This window comes from Rhipicephalus microplus, chromosome 9 (assembly GCF_043290135.1).
Source record: "Rhipicephalus microplus isolate Deutch F79 chromosome 9, USDA_Rmic, whole genome shotgun sequence".
NCBI lineage: Eukaryota > Metazoa > Arthropoda > Arachnida > Ixodida > Ixodidae > Rhipicephalus > Rhipicephalus microplus.
Genome location: NC_134708.1, coordinates 125,178,071 through 125,195,370, shown reverse-complemented (window position 1 = coordinate 125,195,370; position 17,300 = coordinate 125,178,071). Strand labels below are relative to the sequence as shown.

The 17,300-nt window shown below is 42.7% G+C and overlaps 1 protein-coding gene across 3 annotated transcripts in view; it reads left to right on the top strand.

The window, feature by feature from the left end:
• LOC119163047 (uncharacterized) overlaps positions 1-17,300 on the top strand; it is a 512,110-nt gene that overhangs the window by 444,029 nt on the left and 50,781 nt on the right. For all 3 annotated transcript variants that reach the window (XM_037414982.2, XM_075874279.1, XM_075874278.1), the window contains 2 exons: positions 6,947-7,139; positions 14,142-14,235. In XM_037414982.2, the coding sequence (XP_037270879.2) occupies positions 6,947-7,139; positions 14,142-14,235 (287 nt within the window). The remainder of the gene's footprint in view (positions 1-6,946; positions 7,140-14,141; positions 14,236-17,300) is intronic.

Here is a 17,300-nt window from a genome sequence, read left to right as displayed (position 1 = left end):
ACTCACTCCATGCAAGAAGATAGAACAGATATACGTTACAAATAGTGCATTTAGCTAATGACAGCTCATTTTTAACAGAATATACAATGCGAAATCAGGAGAAATGCATTACAGCCACAATACCTTGGCTTACTAACATTGTGAACTTATTGACCAACCACAACTTTCAAACTGTGCGAACATGTGAAATGTCAACTTTCTCAATATCAATAAATGAAATACTGAAGTAGTTCATGGTAAAATATCATCTTAACAATATTTCAAGAGTTTAATTCTGCAAAAGTAGACCCAACAAGGCCGAGGGACCTTGATCATTAGGTCAAAGCTGTACGTTTGCTTGCTTACCTGCGAATTTCTTAAAACGCTGCAAGTGCTTTACGCGAGTCGCAGCATGGGTGGCTATCGCATGTTGATGTATTATCGGAAGTTCTACATTGACGGTGATGACCTACGATATTTAAAAAATAGAGCTGGTCAATATGTGCCGTATTAATAACATGCGACTTCTCGCGTGGAGAGGCGTTATCAGTATTATTCACTTATCATTTAGTGCCATATGCACGCGCTTTACGAGAAACTCCGTGCGGTGGAGTTTCTTGGCTCCCGCGCTGCACTCTTGAAGGTGGTCTCACACGAGGTGGCCGCAAACGGTGGTGCAGCACACTTTTGTTGTCTTAAAAACTCTTGACGCTATCAGGTCAGGCTTTTCTTAAAGCGAAGGACCACTGCTACGTTACTAAGATTCTTGTGCAATCACAGTTTTCGAATTTGTTTTTCTGTGTGATGCGGTTTTCTTTTTAAATGTTTCCGGAGAACATAGTTTTCAGCAAAACCTTTTTTTTTTAATATTATTTCACATGTTTGTTATGAGAGCAAGATAGGTCACGTATGTAAAAAGGTATTGCGGTTCACACCTGGCGATATTCTGTTTATAAAAATTTACCTCGAAATCTATTGCAGTGTTACGTGTATTATAAGCCAATCAAAATATGCACTGGTGCCCGCACATTGCTAAAAAATTTGTATTTTCATAATTGGATAGGCTTCAGCGCAATTTAGACAAAGACCATAGGAGACACACAGAACACAGACGAGCGCTAAGTGTATCTCCTATGGTCTTCGTCTAAATTGCGCTGAAGCCTATCCAATTATATACCAACTCGCCCAAGTCAAAGTGGTTTTGCATTTTCAATCTCCCAGGACGACATATAAATGCCGCTAACTGCTTGGAAGCAAGGTTCTCCTGCTCCAACGTTGAAATTTTGCTGCTCCAAAAACTGCTCCCCGTTAAGTTTCATCCGTATCGCCCCTATTATTATTATTATTATTATTATTATTATTATTATTATTATTATTATTATTATTATTATTATTATTATTAATGGCATTGCAATGGCAAACATTCTCTGCTACAAACTTATTGCTTGTAGCTTCCGTTTTAAAGGTAGAGTTGGGTAACTTTATCTAAATTGTTCATTTGAGTTTCTTGAGATGGTATTAATAAATCTGTGATTATTTTTTAGTTTTGTATCCATAAAAGAGTTCACAAAAGGAGGTAACCCACCAGCATCTGTGATAAATCTATTGAATCGAGGGAGCTGTTGCGCCCTGACAGATTCCTTCTTGCTTGCACATGTTCAAACGTCATCGCTTAAAACGCTACCCCTAGCTTTCATTGCAGGCATCTGAGGACTTTTTTGAACTTAAAGCGTCAGAGTCCAGAGAAATGAAACATCAGCATGCATGTGCTCATCATGGAAAAGAAAAGAATGAAAGAACGAAAATTATGCAGTAAGGCTACGTTCTTGCGACATTAGTCATTGTTAAATGCAAGGTGCACAAAATACGTGAGTAGTAGTGTTTTTTTCCCTCAAAAGTATACACTAGAGATGTGCAATTTAGGTGGGTATGCTAATCTATAGTAAATAGAGCAATCCAGGTTGTATCAGAGCCAATCTAATCCACATCGTAAATAGTTGAGTCAGTAAATACGGTCAATCTAATTAAATGCACATTCTAAGCGGCGTAGGCTATAACCATTATAGTAAACTAGAATATATTCCACTGGCACAACGGACCGGGCTCCGGCGTCCTTTTTCACACAGATGCCATGAGATAGTGTCACTTCTACGTTTTCTAGCAGCTTTGACTGCATTGTAGGACTGTAGTGGGCTTCTTTAAACTTTTAGCTCCAATTAATTTTAATTCGTGTGTTTGCTTTTTACTTCTTCCAAACATTAAACAGCCAACTTGCTCTCGGTCTCACTCGGAGGTTTCATTTTCGCCAGATATATATATATTTTCATATATATTACACGTGCTCAGAACATTCTGAGCACTTGTGGCATGTTTATTAGCTCACATTGCGAGGGCCTCTCCTCAGCTTTCCTTCCTCCATGTACACAAACTTGTGGTCCATCACTATACATGGAGCATAGTGATGATACTGTGTCTGACTCTTCTGACGCGAGGCTGTTAGCAGCGTAGTTTCGGTTTCGTTCTCACACGCAGGTAATTTTTGTACTCTGTTTATCGGTAGAAAGATGCCCATTGGATTCGATTTTCGAATAAAGATTCGTTTGCACCACCTTCAACCATGTAATGCTACCATTAGCTGCCACTGACAACAATAGTTTAATCTACCTTCCTTGCCGAAGCATAAGGTCATATCGTGAGCTTATTCAGGTGATGTGTAGCTGTTTTTAGGGTAAGGCCGAGTGTCACTGCCTACAATCTTAGTTTATTATACAACACACAGATTATACGACTGTTTTGCACGGTCTCCTGAAAGTCGTATAATCGGAGTTTCACTGTATATAATTTTTTTTTGTCGCATGAAGAATATTTCAATATCCGAAGTGTTTGTGTTTTGTTGACCATCTGGAGACCATGATGCATGGAAGAACGGAAGAAGCAAGCTGTGACGCAGCCTTGAAAATAAACTTGAGTTCTGGCTACAGAGCATGCAAGAAAGGAAGACAAAGCTCTAAAAAACATCACTAGAAAGGGCGTATATCCCATGACACGAATCGACGACGCCATTGATTATTTACACGGTGCAGAATTTTTTTCAAGCATCGACTTGCATTCCGGTTACTGGCAAATCCCTATGCATGAAGAAGACAAAGAAAAAACAGCTTTTGCAGCCCTGGATGCTCATACAAATTCAACGTTACGCATGTCGGACACTGGCAGCGGCGGCTGCCAGCATCCGACATGCCGAACGGGTGAAATTGTTCTGTGCTCGCGCAGCCCGAGCTATGCGTGAGCTGCGCGAGACGCGCAGGGCAGTGGCTAAGAAATGATGATGATGAGATTAAGGGCGACAATGATGACACCACATACCTGCCAAAAAAAATAAACTTTTATTTATGAGAAGCGAACCTCTTAAGTCGTGTTGCTGTCCCTGGAAATTTATCCCCTTCTTCAGAATAGCTTCTTTCAACCTCTGGATCATGGGAGGTGAGCTCTGTAATATCTCCTTACAAGCAGCCATGTCCTTTTTTTCATCGCTGATCAACATCACTTGCAAGCCTGATTGATACTAGCTTAGTTGCTGACAACAGTTTTCTGCATTGTTACGGTTGCCTTCTTCTCATAGTGCAGCTATGAAAAGACAGCCAGGTTAGGAATTATTTTCATGTCATACGAGAAACTATTGCAGTTCGAGGTTTTTTATGAAATATGCATGTACGCTACTGGGACTTAGTGCAACAGGCACTTTGAAACTAATATGCTATCTGAATAGACTGACCATCAGTACAAAATTGGGGAGTCTGGCAAACCTGTGTGCAACTGGTTTTATTGTGATGGCAATTTTATGGACACTCTCGGCTGGATTTTGCCGACGCCGTCAGCGTCGACGTCACTCACCGTATATTTATATGCATTTATATATATAAAAATACGAGAAAGAAAAAAACCCAGAAAAAGACTCCGGCGCACGGAACCGAACTTGGGCCCTCTCAATTGTATGTGCGAGGTATTAACCACTGAGCCAGCGAGGAGCACGTCCTTCACCGTTCAAACAACAAGCTATTTATATCTACCATTTATCGCTGCTCACGGGCATCTTGGGGGGGGGGGGGAATTATCGTGTTTTCAGCATTACCAGCAAGATGTTTCAATGAGCGCACGTCGCCACATTGCGCGGCAGTGCGCGCTCTACGTACTACCCCGCTTAGAGGAAAGAAGTGACGCTCCCTTGCACGCCCTTATCTCGCTGTGGGGAAGAGGGGAGGATCGTACGTCTTGGCCAGCCTCGGGCTTTACCTGGAACGATTTTGTTGTAGTTTACCGTGAAGACTAATGGGGAAGACCAACAATGATTACAGCACAAAGGTCGTGTAATCATTGAAGTCTTCGTTTTTGAAAAGCACCCGCTTTTCAGACACAGTGAAGTAACAACTGAGACGCTTATTCACATGTATCTGTACCTGTGAGTAAGTTTCGTGCTTCATTCGTGCATGGAAACGCGGGTCAGGTTTCGATCTGCTTTCCATTCTGCGCGTGAGCTTCCAATTTGTTGCTATCGTGTTCATTGCTTTGCCTTTGTTTTTTTGTTGTTGTTGTTGTTGTTGCTAAATCTATTGCTTGCAGCAGTTGCTTCTTGAACATTTTGAAGCGGAAGAAGTTTATGGTAACATCCTGAAAATACAAGTGACATCATTCATAAATATTACAGAAGGAAGTCCCGAAGTAATCAATACCAAGGGAACCTTCTGGCGATATTGTATTGATTGAATACATGGCTGCCAAATGGTGAGCAAAAGAAAAGAGTAATGGAAACACGAAATATTGGAAACACAAAAATTGTGAGGAACCTAGGAGAAATGGGAAGATGGAAACCTTCATCCTTAAAAAATTCACAATACTCGCCTAGCTAGAAAACATTTCCGGTCCTGGCTGGGTTATGAGACAGAAAATAGGTTCCGGCCAGATTTTTTCTGACTGAAACCTTCCTTTTCTTAAACCTTCCGTCACCTTGCGGGTTTTCGCAGAACTCATTTCCAATACTTGTGTCCATGTGCTTCGAAGTTGTCAATGAATTTTCCCTAGCCCTGTCACTTGCTTACATCCTGGTTAGCTCAATTGGTAGAGCGACCGCCCCGGAAAGGCATTGGGCCCGGGTTCCAGGAAGAATTTTTCGACGACTAAGAAGCTTTTCTTTCTTTGAAACCCCTACATACAGTAAAACCTCGTTAATTCAAAGTCGTTGGGGCTGCGAGAAACCTTGGAATTAAGCGGGTTTTCGAATTAACAGAGCATTCAAAATGTGGGATGCAGGGATCTTAGAACTGTACATTGTAATCAGTGCTCATTGTTTGCTGTGCCGGCTAGCTTGCGGCTCCAAGGGTTTTGTTTTCCAGCAATACCTGGTTTTAATTTTGCTTCAAACACGGGGAAATGGTGGGCCTCACTGCTTCCACTAAAAAACAAAAAACGTGATGTCATGAATAATTAAATCGTGCACCTGCGGAAAACAAGACATCTTCACTGCTACACAGTAGTGACACGCAGGCAGCTTGTCGTCTGCACCATCCGCACATTCTTTCTGGTATAATTAGGAATTTAATAACAACCACTATGACGGAACTCGCGATGTGTTCTGGCTGGGAAAAATGATCCTTTAAACTTTCAAACTTTGTTTTCGAAGTAGGTATTGCTGGCATGAACTCCGCCATCAGCGCACGGGTGCGAATTGCTGGAGCAACCGGCAGTCGGGGGCTCGGGTACATCATGAATAGTGCCAAACTGTCCTTTATTATTTTCTTTATGATCCCAGAAAGAATGAGTGAATCATGACCCGCTGACGTTCCTAGAAACATGCGATATGCTGCCCGCGCGTCACCGCTGTGTTGCAGTGAAACACGTTTCTTGCAGGCACACATTTTGGTTGATCGCGAGACGGTTTTCTTCTTCTTCTTCTTCTTTGCACTGGAAGTAGCGAGGCTGGGGTGCTTCAGCTACCACTAATATTTTTTTTGTTGCTACGTTACATTGCCTTGTGGCTATTAAGAGCTGTCGTTTCGACGGATTTGCGATGAAATTGCAATCTTAAACTGGCACATTGTACCCAAAGTTTTCGAATTAACCGGACTGGTGCCTGCCATAGCTTCGAATTATCCACTCAAACTTAGATTGCAAAGTACGGTACCATGGAAATCTTTCGAATTATGTGGGATTTGGAAATAACCAGAGTTTGAATTATCGAGGTTTTACTGTATTTCCTTGTCGCTTCGTGCTACAAACCGGTGGTTGTCTTTTTGCTCTTTCTTAGTATAACTTCTTCCTGAGCATTGTTATATTTCCAAATGAGGCTGCAAAATTTCCTGCGGGAAATATAACTTCCCATGGAGACTGGAAAACTTCAAGCTGGAAATCGCTTTCCAGCCAGGAATCATTTTCATTTCCAGCCTGGAAATACCGTTCCCAGCTTGAAATAGAATACATTCTCGCCTGAAAATGCCATTTCCAGCAGGAAATGAAAAATTCCCAGCCTGGTGAGTTATTTCCTGCTGGAAGTCTTGCTGGGAACTCGGAATTTCAGCAGGAAATTCATAACCCATTTTTGTTACAAAGCTTTTTGCTGCAAATACAACTTTGTTGTAGTGTGGCTTGACAGAATCTGTATCAAGCAGCGACCTTAAATAAGGAGAAACATTGATATGTTGAAGTATTGAGTTTAATAAGTTATATGTAACAGGTTTTTCACTGATAGCGGTATTGAAGAAATTTATGCTTCAAATAAATATTGACTGAAACCAGGATATTTGTTGCCACATGAAACTCTGTTGCAGTGAAGGTTGGTCTAACAATTTTTTTTTTCTTTTCTGTACTTCTTCATTGTGAGAACTGAAAGCTGGGCTCAGCTGTGTGTCGCTAAAAAAAGAAGTATTTTTGTTCACTCTGCCAACATCACTGCTTACCCTGACGTTGTTTGCAGGTGCAGTTGTGTGTTCCACGCAGCCTCAGCCTGCAGACTCAGGCAGCGCTGGCTGAAGCCTTTCTCTCTCATGTGGGTGTTGGTGCCCTGAGTGTCACCCACCAGGCCATCTGTGCTCTGTACGCTTACAACACCACATCGGGTGTGGTTGTCGACCTGGGAGCACGCATTGACATCTTGCCCATTGCAGATGGTTGGTACTCTCCATTCCTTGTTTACAAATCATGTCTGTGTTCTTTGGTTCCTTTCCATCATTGAGTGCCATAATTGCTGCAAAAGATCGTACGTTGTGTACGTCATCCCGTGGACCGGGGACGAAATAGTAAACTTTTAACTCTCTACTGCCGGATGTCGCAAATTCGCAACATACCGAAAAATTTCGAGCAAGTAAGTCACAAAACGTGTTCCCTCTTTAATGCCAGCTGTCAAGTACTTACGGGGAATGTAGCTTTCAGCGTAAAAATTTTAGCGCTGTCTTGACTAAGGTATTTTAAGCTAGAACTTATTCTTTTGGAGCTGATGGTGGAAAGCGCTCAGCGAGTGCAGCAGCTCTCACTCCTTAGTTTGCTATCTTCACCTAAGTTCTATCTTCAATAATTTTGTTATTTGGTTTGTACGCACTCAAGAGATGGCACACAACATGTTACATAGTTCTGAAGTGCGTTTTTTGTTGCTAGGTTCTCGCTTCTGTGGCATATGGATAATTCGCGACCTACATAAAAGTATGCATTAATATTGCATTTTAGATCATTTAACAGCGGCATCATTTAAAGGTTGCTATTTAAAGCTAGAAAATTATAACAATTTCTATTTCAGACGTGTAGGTAGAGTCTAGTCACTGATGCATTTTCGATTGAGACCAACTGAACATTTCTCAACAATGATTACCTTGCCCTTGCAGATTGCACAATAAAACCTTTACGGTAGCAGTACCTCTTTGCTATGAAAAGTCAGTGTGTGATTGTAATGTCAACCAAAGTTGCGAGAAAGTCTGCCCAAAAAACGTGTGCGAAATTGCATTGCCAGCGTGCAGCATAACTTTAAAAAATTACTTTTTGTGTATTGCAGGCAGGCTTGGATGCGCGCAGTAAAGTAGAAAATGTTCACTAAAAGCTATCACTGCGTGGTGCTGCTTGACATATAGAGCTTAACATAAAAATCATTCCCATAGGCATGTAGTCACAAATATAGACAGTAAGAAATTATTCACTCAGCAAAGTATGCAAAGCCAAAATGTAAGTACGAATGTACAAAAACATGCTGCGTAAGGGGAGCCATTCTTCACCTGTGAAATGCAAATCGCTACGACGAGGACCACGCCATCTAGTAGATATCAGCGATTAACGATGTCTTCTTCTATCGGGTTGGTTATCGCAATGATGCGTTTTCGAAGAGTAGTCCATTCAGTGATGCAACGAGAAGCCGTTGCTCCAGTCACTCTACCTGTTGTTTACTTTATTTTACAGCGATTACTTTACTTTTACTTACAGTCTTCACAAGCACATGCATGGGGAGAGGGGGTAGTCTCATGACTTTGATATACAGTGGAACTTCGGTTATACGACTTTCAGGGGACCACGCAAAATCGTCGTATAATCCGGGCATCGTATAATCGAAAACCCAAGAATATAGGCACTGATGGTCGTTGTTGCCCCATAACAGTTGTCACATAATGCGTAATAAAGTCCGCGGCACAAATCTACACTGCTCCGATGAAGGTAGATTAAATTACTTGATAAGATGACAACCACGCATTTTACCGGAGGTGTGAACAAATCTTTATTTTCACCTTTTAAAAATTTTTCTGCGAGTTTGCCCAGCCACGATGCATCAGCTTTCTTTCGAGAGCTGCGACATCTTGCAGCAAGTCGCCGATCTCGTTGCGTGCGCAAGGAAACCGCCGAATGTTTTCGACGTAGCACAACACGTCCGCTTACCCCGGAACGGACGCACTAGCCTCTGCAGTGTCATCCATCTCTTCCTCGTCGGAAGTTCCCGCAGTGTCAGGACGCACAGTTTCGATAATGTCATCCAGCGACACTGCACTGCACACTGCAACGTCGTCGTCGGCACCAACATAGTTCGCGAAGGATCCAGGCAGCTCCAGGTTGCCGAACTCTGGTTCGTTCCGGTTCTCGCGGCTGTCCCAAACGTAGACAGGCTCAACAATCGCCGTTCAACACGTCCGGTACAACGACGTGAAATGTAGTGAAAGTTATCGCATACTAGAAAGTGAGTTCGAAATTATCTGCCATGTTACCTGCTCACAGCTGTCACTACAAAACCATCCAAAAGAAGGCAGAAAACAAAACAAAAACAGGCCCCAACTGAAGTGCGCAGTGCAATGCGACTAAGCAAAACGAATGCGCTCCGGCTGGCTCTGGGCAACGTTGGCTCTGGCTAGCTATGGCCGACAGCGTGTCGAAAAATTGAAGAGGCCTTGTAATGGCAGCAGTGGCAGCGCGGATAGTGTGCTAGAACGTGCGGGGGAACGAACTCGGTTCATCAGTTTCCTGACTTTTTTTCATCCGTCCGCAGTGTGCTGGCGTGGCAGCCTGCTTGCGTCATCGTAGGTTTTTTTTTTTCTCGGACAGTCCAGCTAAGCGTCGTACGAGGCGGGGCCGGCGTAAAATTGCGTTGTAAAATTGAGGGTTTCAATACATTAGTTCTATGGGAGTTTTGCCGGGACCAAGCCAATTCGTCGTAAAACGTGGGTTGTCGCAGGACCGGGGGACGTATAATCGAAGTTCCACTGTACATGTACAGTGTCTGCTCAAACTACCGCCAATAGTGACATACAGAGAAGCGACGGGGGGTGGGGCACAGGTTGATGCCTGTGCCCCACCACCCGTTGGGTCTGTGTGAACCCCTCCCGACAAAAATGTCTGGCTACGCCCCTGGCGCATGGGATAACATCACTGCACATGCGATGCCTGTCGTCGGTTGCTCCTAAACCGTAAAGGAAGCCCTGTCAGCCTTTGCTGTACAAAGGAGTATGAAGAGATACTCAGGTAGAAGGCTTCTTGGTTCGATTCCAAACTGTGAACTTTAATTACAAGGGTATGGTCGCGAGTTAAAGCGCGTCTGCTATTTTAGCAGGCATCAACGAACCGCTCGTTTATTCTGCTACATGCTATGATATCAGTGCCCAAACAGTGCTCCTTTCCCAGGAGTGGCCATATTTCCATACACCAGAGTTTTTGCAGTTTAGTGAAATCAGATGAAAAAGATCGAGTTATCTGCAACCTAAGTTCGTTGTGGGACTGCATGCTCCTACCGTCCTGTGTAAAATGTGAAGTCGTCGGAGGGTTTTCCGACAATAAAACTATTCAAGTCCCCTGAAACTTAGTGTGCTCTCCTAAAAACCTGAGATGAAAACTGTTTTGTACTTCTTAAAAGTGGATGACATTTCTGTCATGGACACTTCAGCCCAATTTGAGGAATTTGAATGTTGCAGCAAATTTATATTTGAGCAAAATAAATGTAATGGAACCCAAGACACCCATGGTACCACAAAGAGTTCATCTCACTCGTTGCATAAAGTACTTATGTAAGAATCGTCATTCCTAGTGTAATAGTAACGCTTCATTGAATTAAATCAAAAGTAAATTAGAAGCTTTTAAAATGTAAGAGGCTCAGAGCGCTACCCTTAGCAACGCCTTGGTTACATTTTTGAAAAAGATTAATCCAGGTTCTAGTGGTTGATTTGTCCTGCATCATCTATGCACTTGTCGTTCATTCTTGATCCAACTATCCTGTCCAACTGGAATACTGAAGCTATAGCAAGTGCCTTTAATGTTTACTTCAAAAGGGGTTTTTAAACCGATAACAGCATCATTCCTTCATTTTCTCAGTGCAGCAAACTACCTATTCCTTTAATAATGAATTAAGCTTCTCTAGAGTACATAACCTCATAATAAATATTCAGGTTTCAAAAGGATCTGGCACAGACGGTATTCTAAATGTGTCTCTAAAGTGGTGTTCAGAATGATGGGCTAATGATCTAACTGTAATGTTTAAAAGATAAAAAAATGTCTGCAGCAGTTCTCCTGCTGTGGAAATTACCAAACATCGTGCCCGTATTTTGATCCGGAAACAAGCAAATACGTAATACCAAATTATCGGTCAATGTTTTTTGCTTTCTGGCAGGTCTAAACTATTGTAGCATATCATTAACAAATATGTTCTGGAATAACTAAACGCACACAATATACTTTCACGATCACAGCAAGGCTTTCCTGCTGGCTACTCTACTGTTACACCGTTGCTTCAATTTATGCAAGACACTGCTTCTTTCCTTAATGACTAGAAACAGTTTGATGTTACATTTACTGACTTTTCAAGGGTCTTTGACATGGTTTGCCACGCTAAACTTCTAGCTTTTTTACAAATCCTCTGGCAACAAGCTGGTTGATTGGATAGCACATTAATTTATGTTACGCTCAAAATTTTTTATGTTTAACAACGCGAAGTCATCCGACGTAATATCACATCAGCAAGGGCCTCAAGGCTCGGTGCTTCATCCACGTTTGTTTATTATTTTATAAGTGACGGTGAAGAAATTCTTGCTGATAAGTAAACTTAGAACAGATGCTGACAACTCCATGACAACTCCATTATCTGTAGAACCATTCCTAATACTCAAGGCCAACTGCGCTGAATAGTGTTTTTTTTTTTTTTTTTTTTGTGTGGTCTTGTAAGGGGAGTGCAACCTGGTGAACTTCAAAAAGACTGTAGTCATGACGTTTTGTTCAGAAATAGCCTCATCATTTTAGATATACTAATCACAGTGTAAATATAGCATATGTTGTGCAGTTTAAATACATTGGTGTAACTCTCACAGCAAACCTAAAATTGCACATGCACGTCGAAGCAATCTGCAACAAGCTCTTTGAAAACTTTGGTGTCTCCGACATGCGTTAAGAGACTCAATAAAAGAATGCTGACTAACAGCGCATTAGACTTTCGTCAAACTGAAATATGTCTTGGTTGTTTGCATTGGTTGGTTTCATGCTGTGAGCTGTTCTTGTGGTAGTGGGCAATCCCAATCATGCTTTAGTTTCCAGTGATCTTGGAAAATTAGTTTAGCTTAAGGAGAGACCCTGCTTCAGAGATAAATCTTGTTTTATTTCAAATCAATTTTTATGAAACTTGTACATTTTATGTATTTTGATGTGCTGGTACCAAATATATAATTATTATTTTTTGATACATCGCAGTTCTTGTTTTGTATCATATTTTTCATGTTCCTTGGAAGGAAAAATCCTTTTTTTGATAGTTATGATAGTTACAATGATGAATAATGATAGTTACAAATTCTATCAATATATCATTATAATCTAGAATGATGGCTGTGTGCAACAAAACAAAAATGATTGCTCCAAGCCTATTTGAACAAATGTTATGGTGTGGTAAACATTAGGAAGTGAAATCCTAACTTCACATGAAATTGTTTAAAAGAGCTGCAATTAAAGGAGCTTTCACTCTACTTGAAAAATTATGAAACTGGATATGGACAGAACATCAGGAAAGGACCTGCAGCCTGGAAAGTAGTTTCTTTCTCCACGCTTGTTATTCAACCCTCGTTAGTTGAAAAATTGGATAATTCAGACATGTTCTTTGCTCCCAGTAGACGTAGGCCATTTTACTGGTAAAAATACACTCAAACTTCGTTATAATGTAACGGGATATAACGAAATAATAGATTTAATGAAGTAAATGAAGTTCCTCTTGAAAGCTCCATTGAGAACCATGCATTTTAAACCTCGTTGTAATGAAGTAAAATTGACTGGTGAATGTATATAATGAACTAAATTAGTCTATCAAATAGTCTATAAAAAAATTACCGATCGTAGTGTGTTAAGTATATCATTTTCTCCGAAGTTTGATGCTCGTTCGGCGCAGCTCTTTCAGTACTACCGCGCCGACCTTACAGCCACGCCACGCGTGGCCGAGAGAGCGGTCCTCCTCACACAGCTAGCGGAGAGGATTGAGGAAGCGCTCAGCTGGTCACATGACTGAGAAGCGGCGCCACGGTGCAAAGCAATTTCTCTCTCCGCGCCTTAATGACGACGGCAACAAATGCGTCTCTGCTGCTACCCTCTGCAACGAGAAAGGAGGATAGCTTTCTTTCTTTTTTTTTCTCTTCTTTTGCCGCGCACGGCCTTAAAAGAAGAAGGGTCTCTATGTGCAGAGATGCAAAAGGGAGAAGGGTGGAACAGACGCGTCGCAGATCGGAATTTGAGAGAGAGCAAACAATCCGCCACAGTCTTTTCTTTCCTTTTCTTCTTTTTTTTCTTCGCACGCAGCATCGAGAGGTGCCGCCGCGGTATTGGGCATGGTGCTGAGAGCATTTTTGAAGTGTGGTATGTTGGAATTAACCGTCGCAAGTGCTTGCGTGTTTGAATTACAGGGCGTTTTTGTCTATTGGAATACACATAGCTTTGACGGGACCTTAGTGTGAGTTCAAATGAACCGAAAGTTCGAATTAAGCGTGTTCGAATTAATGGGGTTCGACTGTGTTTATTTTTCGTCGCACGCGTGGTCGCGTAGCGGTACAATGAGCTGCGAGGCGGTTTCCTTCTTTGCATGCTTATAGGTGTGCGCCCACCTGAGCATACATTGCCACAAGCTGTTATAATTGATATAATGAAATAATGGATATAACAAATTAATTGTGGCTCCCCTTCAACTTCATTATAACGAAGTTTGAGTGCATTATCATCATAAGTGAGAAGTGCGGCCAGTAGTGGCAGTACATAATAAAAGAAGGGAGCTGAAAATGTTTCAGCTCAGTTAAGACAGTCTTGCACTGTAGTAGCATTGTAAATGAAGCCTCGAGATGATAGAAATTGTGACTGATTTGTTCTTATACAAAATAAATACAGGATTTTTGTATTCACTAGGAAAACAAATGTGCATTGATGTAATAGACATCTGTTTAATGTTTCCCTAAGACTTTTTATAATTCAGCATTCGGTTAACTTGTAGATCTTTTCTTGTCCCTGAAATCAGAATTACAAGCTTTTGCTGTATAAGTTTTCAGAGGAATGACAACTTTCTTGTTTATCCTGAAGAAATAAATGATTTTTCAGCCTTCCAGCAAATATCTCGGTGGCTGAAGGGGCATGCCTCCTCGTGTCTATAATGTACGCGGCATGTGAAGTAACCATATTAATCTAAAATTGCTTTGTAGGATACATTGTGGAAGGTGGTGTGTCTCGGTTGCCTCACGGAGCCCAGCAGCTGACGCAGCAGTTGCGACAGGCCCTTGCCCAGAAGCAGCTCAGGTTGGTACTGATATCTGTAGTTAATCTGCACTCCCTCTATTGTGAACATTTTTAATATACTCAAATATGTTGCCAGTTTTATCTTGCTTTAATTATAATAGAGCTGTGCGAAAAGTAAGGTTTTGGGTGTAAAGCCAATTAATGAAGTCTGAAAGGAAATTGAATGGAATTATCTTCAAATAATGTTTTATATATATTTTTGAAGCATCATACTCATATAGTCCGTTCAGGGTAACAAAAACAGTCTTCTCGCAATCACATTCATCGAATTCGATTTGCCAGTATCCACTTTTCAGATCTAGTGATGAAAAGAACTTGGCACACCGAAGTAGATCTAACGTGTCGCCGATGCGTGGAAGGGGATATACATCGCTCTTAGTAACAGTATTCAGTTTCCTGCAGTCGACACAAAACTGTACCATGTTATAATTCTTCTTGACAGGCATCACGGGAGATGACCACAGACTGTTAGAAGGCTCGATAACATCATCTTCAAGCATCTCCCGTACCTGCTTCATGATAACTTTCCCTTCTTTTGGTGAAACATGATACAAGTGCTGGCATACCGGCCTGGTTGTCTCGTCCGTTATGATGCTGTGCTTTGTAATGCTCGTGCGTCGTGCTTTTGAACTATTGGAGAAACAGCTGCCAAATTCCTGTACTAGGTCGTATAGCTGTTGGCGTGGAATCTCTGGAAGGTTAGGATTTACGTATATTGTGTCGCAGACATCATATAGGGGTTTCACATCTGTTAACGTCGGTTCAAGACTGCATATTTCCCTCACTTCAAAGAACTTACGAAGAAAGGCTATGGCCATCTACTTTGCAATGTGTTGAGATTCGTTTCCAAAATTTTGTCAGAAAGATGTCTGCCCACTCGTTTTCGCAGCTAGATCATCCCTCGTGCCACACAAATGCCTTTTTTCAAAAAACATCCATGTTGCTGTCTGCCACACTTTCGTAGTAGCTAAATGTATCATTTCCGACAAGAATCATTACACTGCTCCGTGGCAGTACAGTTACGTCATTATCAACGACCCCTAGTGGAGTGGTGAATCACTCATCTGCTCATGCTACCTTTATAGTGTGTTTCATCAAAAATGATACGCTTGACCTCTGAAAATTAGTAATGGCATCATTAGCTTGTAGGAAACTCATTCCCAGTATGGCTTCCTTCGAGCACACAGGCAGAACGACAAAGTCACCGACCCCAGTGAAGCCCCGTATCCGAACTCTTGCGGTGCATCTGCCGAGAGGCGTTATAAGGTGACAACTTGCCGTACGTACTTGACGTCTACTCTATTCGGTCAAAACTTTCCTGAGTAATCTGCAACGATATCGAGCGTTGAGCTCTACTCCGTCAATTACCAACGGCAATTCTGAAGCTTTCTCACGAACGTGCTTCTTTACCTGGAAACATTCGTCGTCGTCATCACATTGGTAATGCAGTGGAGGATATTCATAGTTCAGATCGCCAGCAGCCTCGCTTCCACAGGTCGCTCTCTTCAGTTTTCAGAGTTTGGGCTAGGCGAACGATGCCTATGTGTGCATGGGAAGTGACTTGAGCTGGGCGAGCAGTGGCGCATGGGGTATGGTGAGCACGGTTGATGACAACAAGGTAGGTCAAAGTTGTGGTGCAAGCATAAGTATTCTTCAATATCGGGTGGTCTCTCGCCATTTCGTGGACACGGGGCATTGATGGCGTATCCCCTAAGACCAGCTTGACGGTATTGGCAATGCCAGCATAGGTGACCAGCCCCTTCGCAGTGGAAGCACAAAGGCCTACGTGTAGTGTCTCACCATACATCACTTTTTCAAGTTGTCACCACTGTCGCATGAGGTGCACTGTGTGCTGCCTCTACATTATGAGGCAGACGGCCTGTTGTCTGCACGTAAGTAGTCGGCGTCTCGAATGGCGCACGGTGCAGAGCAGGTCGCCTGAGCACTTCAGAGTACATTGCCGCCCGTCGTGTCGGTGGCACACCATTCCTTGGCTTCCTCATGGCCTGCCAAATTTCTTCCCGGACAACTTCAGTGAGAGACAACTCGGGGGTTACATTAGGTGACTGAAGTTTCCGCAGTTCCTCTTGGACAACCGACCAGACGAGCTTTCGCAAGGTGTGAAGATTATCCACGACGCTGCTGAGTAGACTCCTGCTGATGTGCTGGCTATGTCGCGTTTGTACTGCCAGGCTCTCTGTTGCTATATCGTTTCAATGATTGTTGCTTCGGACCGAAACTCTGCAACAGTTCGGAGCGGGTTGCAAACAGGCCCCGCGAACAGCTCTTGCTTTACCCCATGCATGAGGTAACGCACCTTCTTGTCTTCCGTCATGCCGGGGTCAGCTTGCTTGAAAAGGTGGAACATGTTTTCTATGTGCATCGCGACAGTTTCGTTTGTTCATTGATTTCGTGTAAGAAGAGCTGCTTTTGCCTTTTCCCGGCGATCACTGTTCTCGAACGTACTCAGTGGTTGCCGCCGAAACTCTTTGCCACGATGTCAGAGATGCCTCGTGGTTTTCATACCACACTCGCGCAGAGTCTTCCAACACGATGTAGACATCGTGTAGCTTGCCTTTCTCGTTTCACTGATTTAGCTTTTGGACTCTCTCGAAATGTTCTAACCAGTGTTCGGCGTCCTCGTATGGATCACCCTGGAACACCTATGGAATGATAGGTTGGCTTACAATTAGTTGTCCCGGTGTAACTCGGCTCATCATAGTGGCAGTGTCGCTTGTCTCCCTCACCAATGTTCTCCACACAGAGAAAAGTGATCCGAATTCTGGCGAGTCCCCTTGTCCCCATCCCTAATCCCTTAGTGTAGGGTCCGAATTCTGGCAAGTCCCCTTGCCCTCTTCCCTAGTCCTCCAGTGTAGGGTAGCCAGCCGGATGTCTTTCTGGTTAACCTCCCTGCCTTTTTCCCCTTTTGTTGCTTTCATTCATCCACTTAAATACGGTGGCTGACTCGTTGGTGCACCAGTGTAAGTTCCACGGCTTCCGGCTGGTCAGTGCTTTGACTTCGTTTATGTGTGGGGCTCAGAATCATTTACCCCGCACCTCCTCCA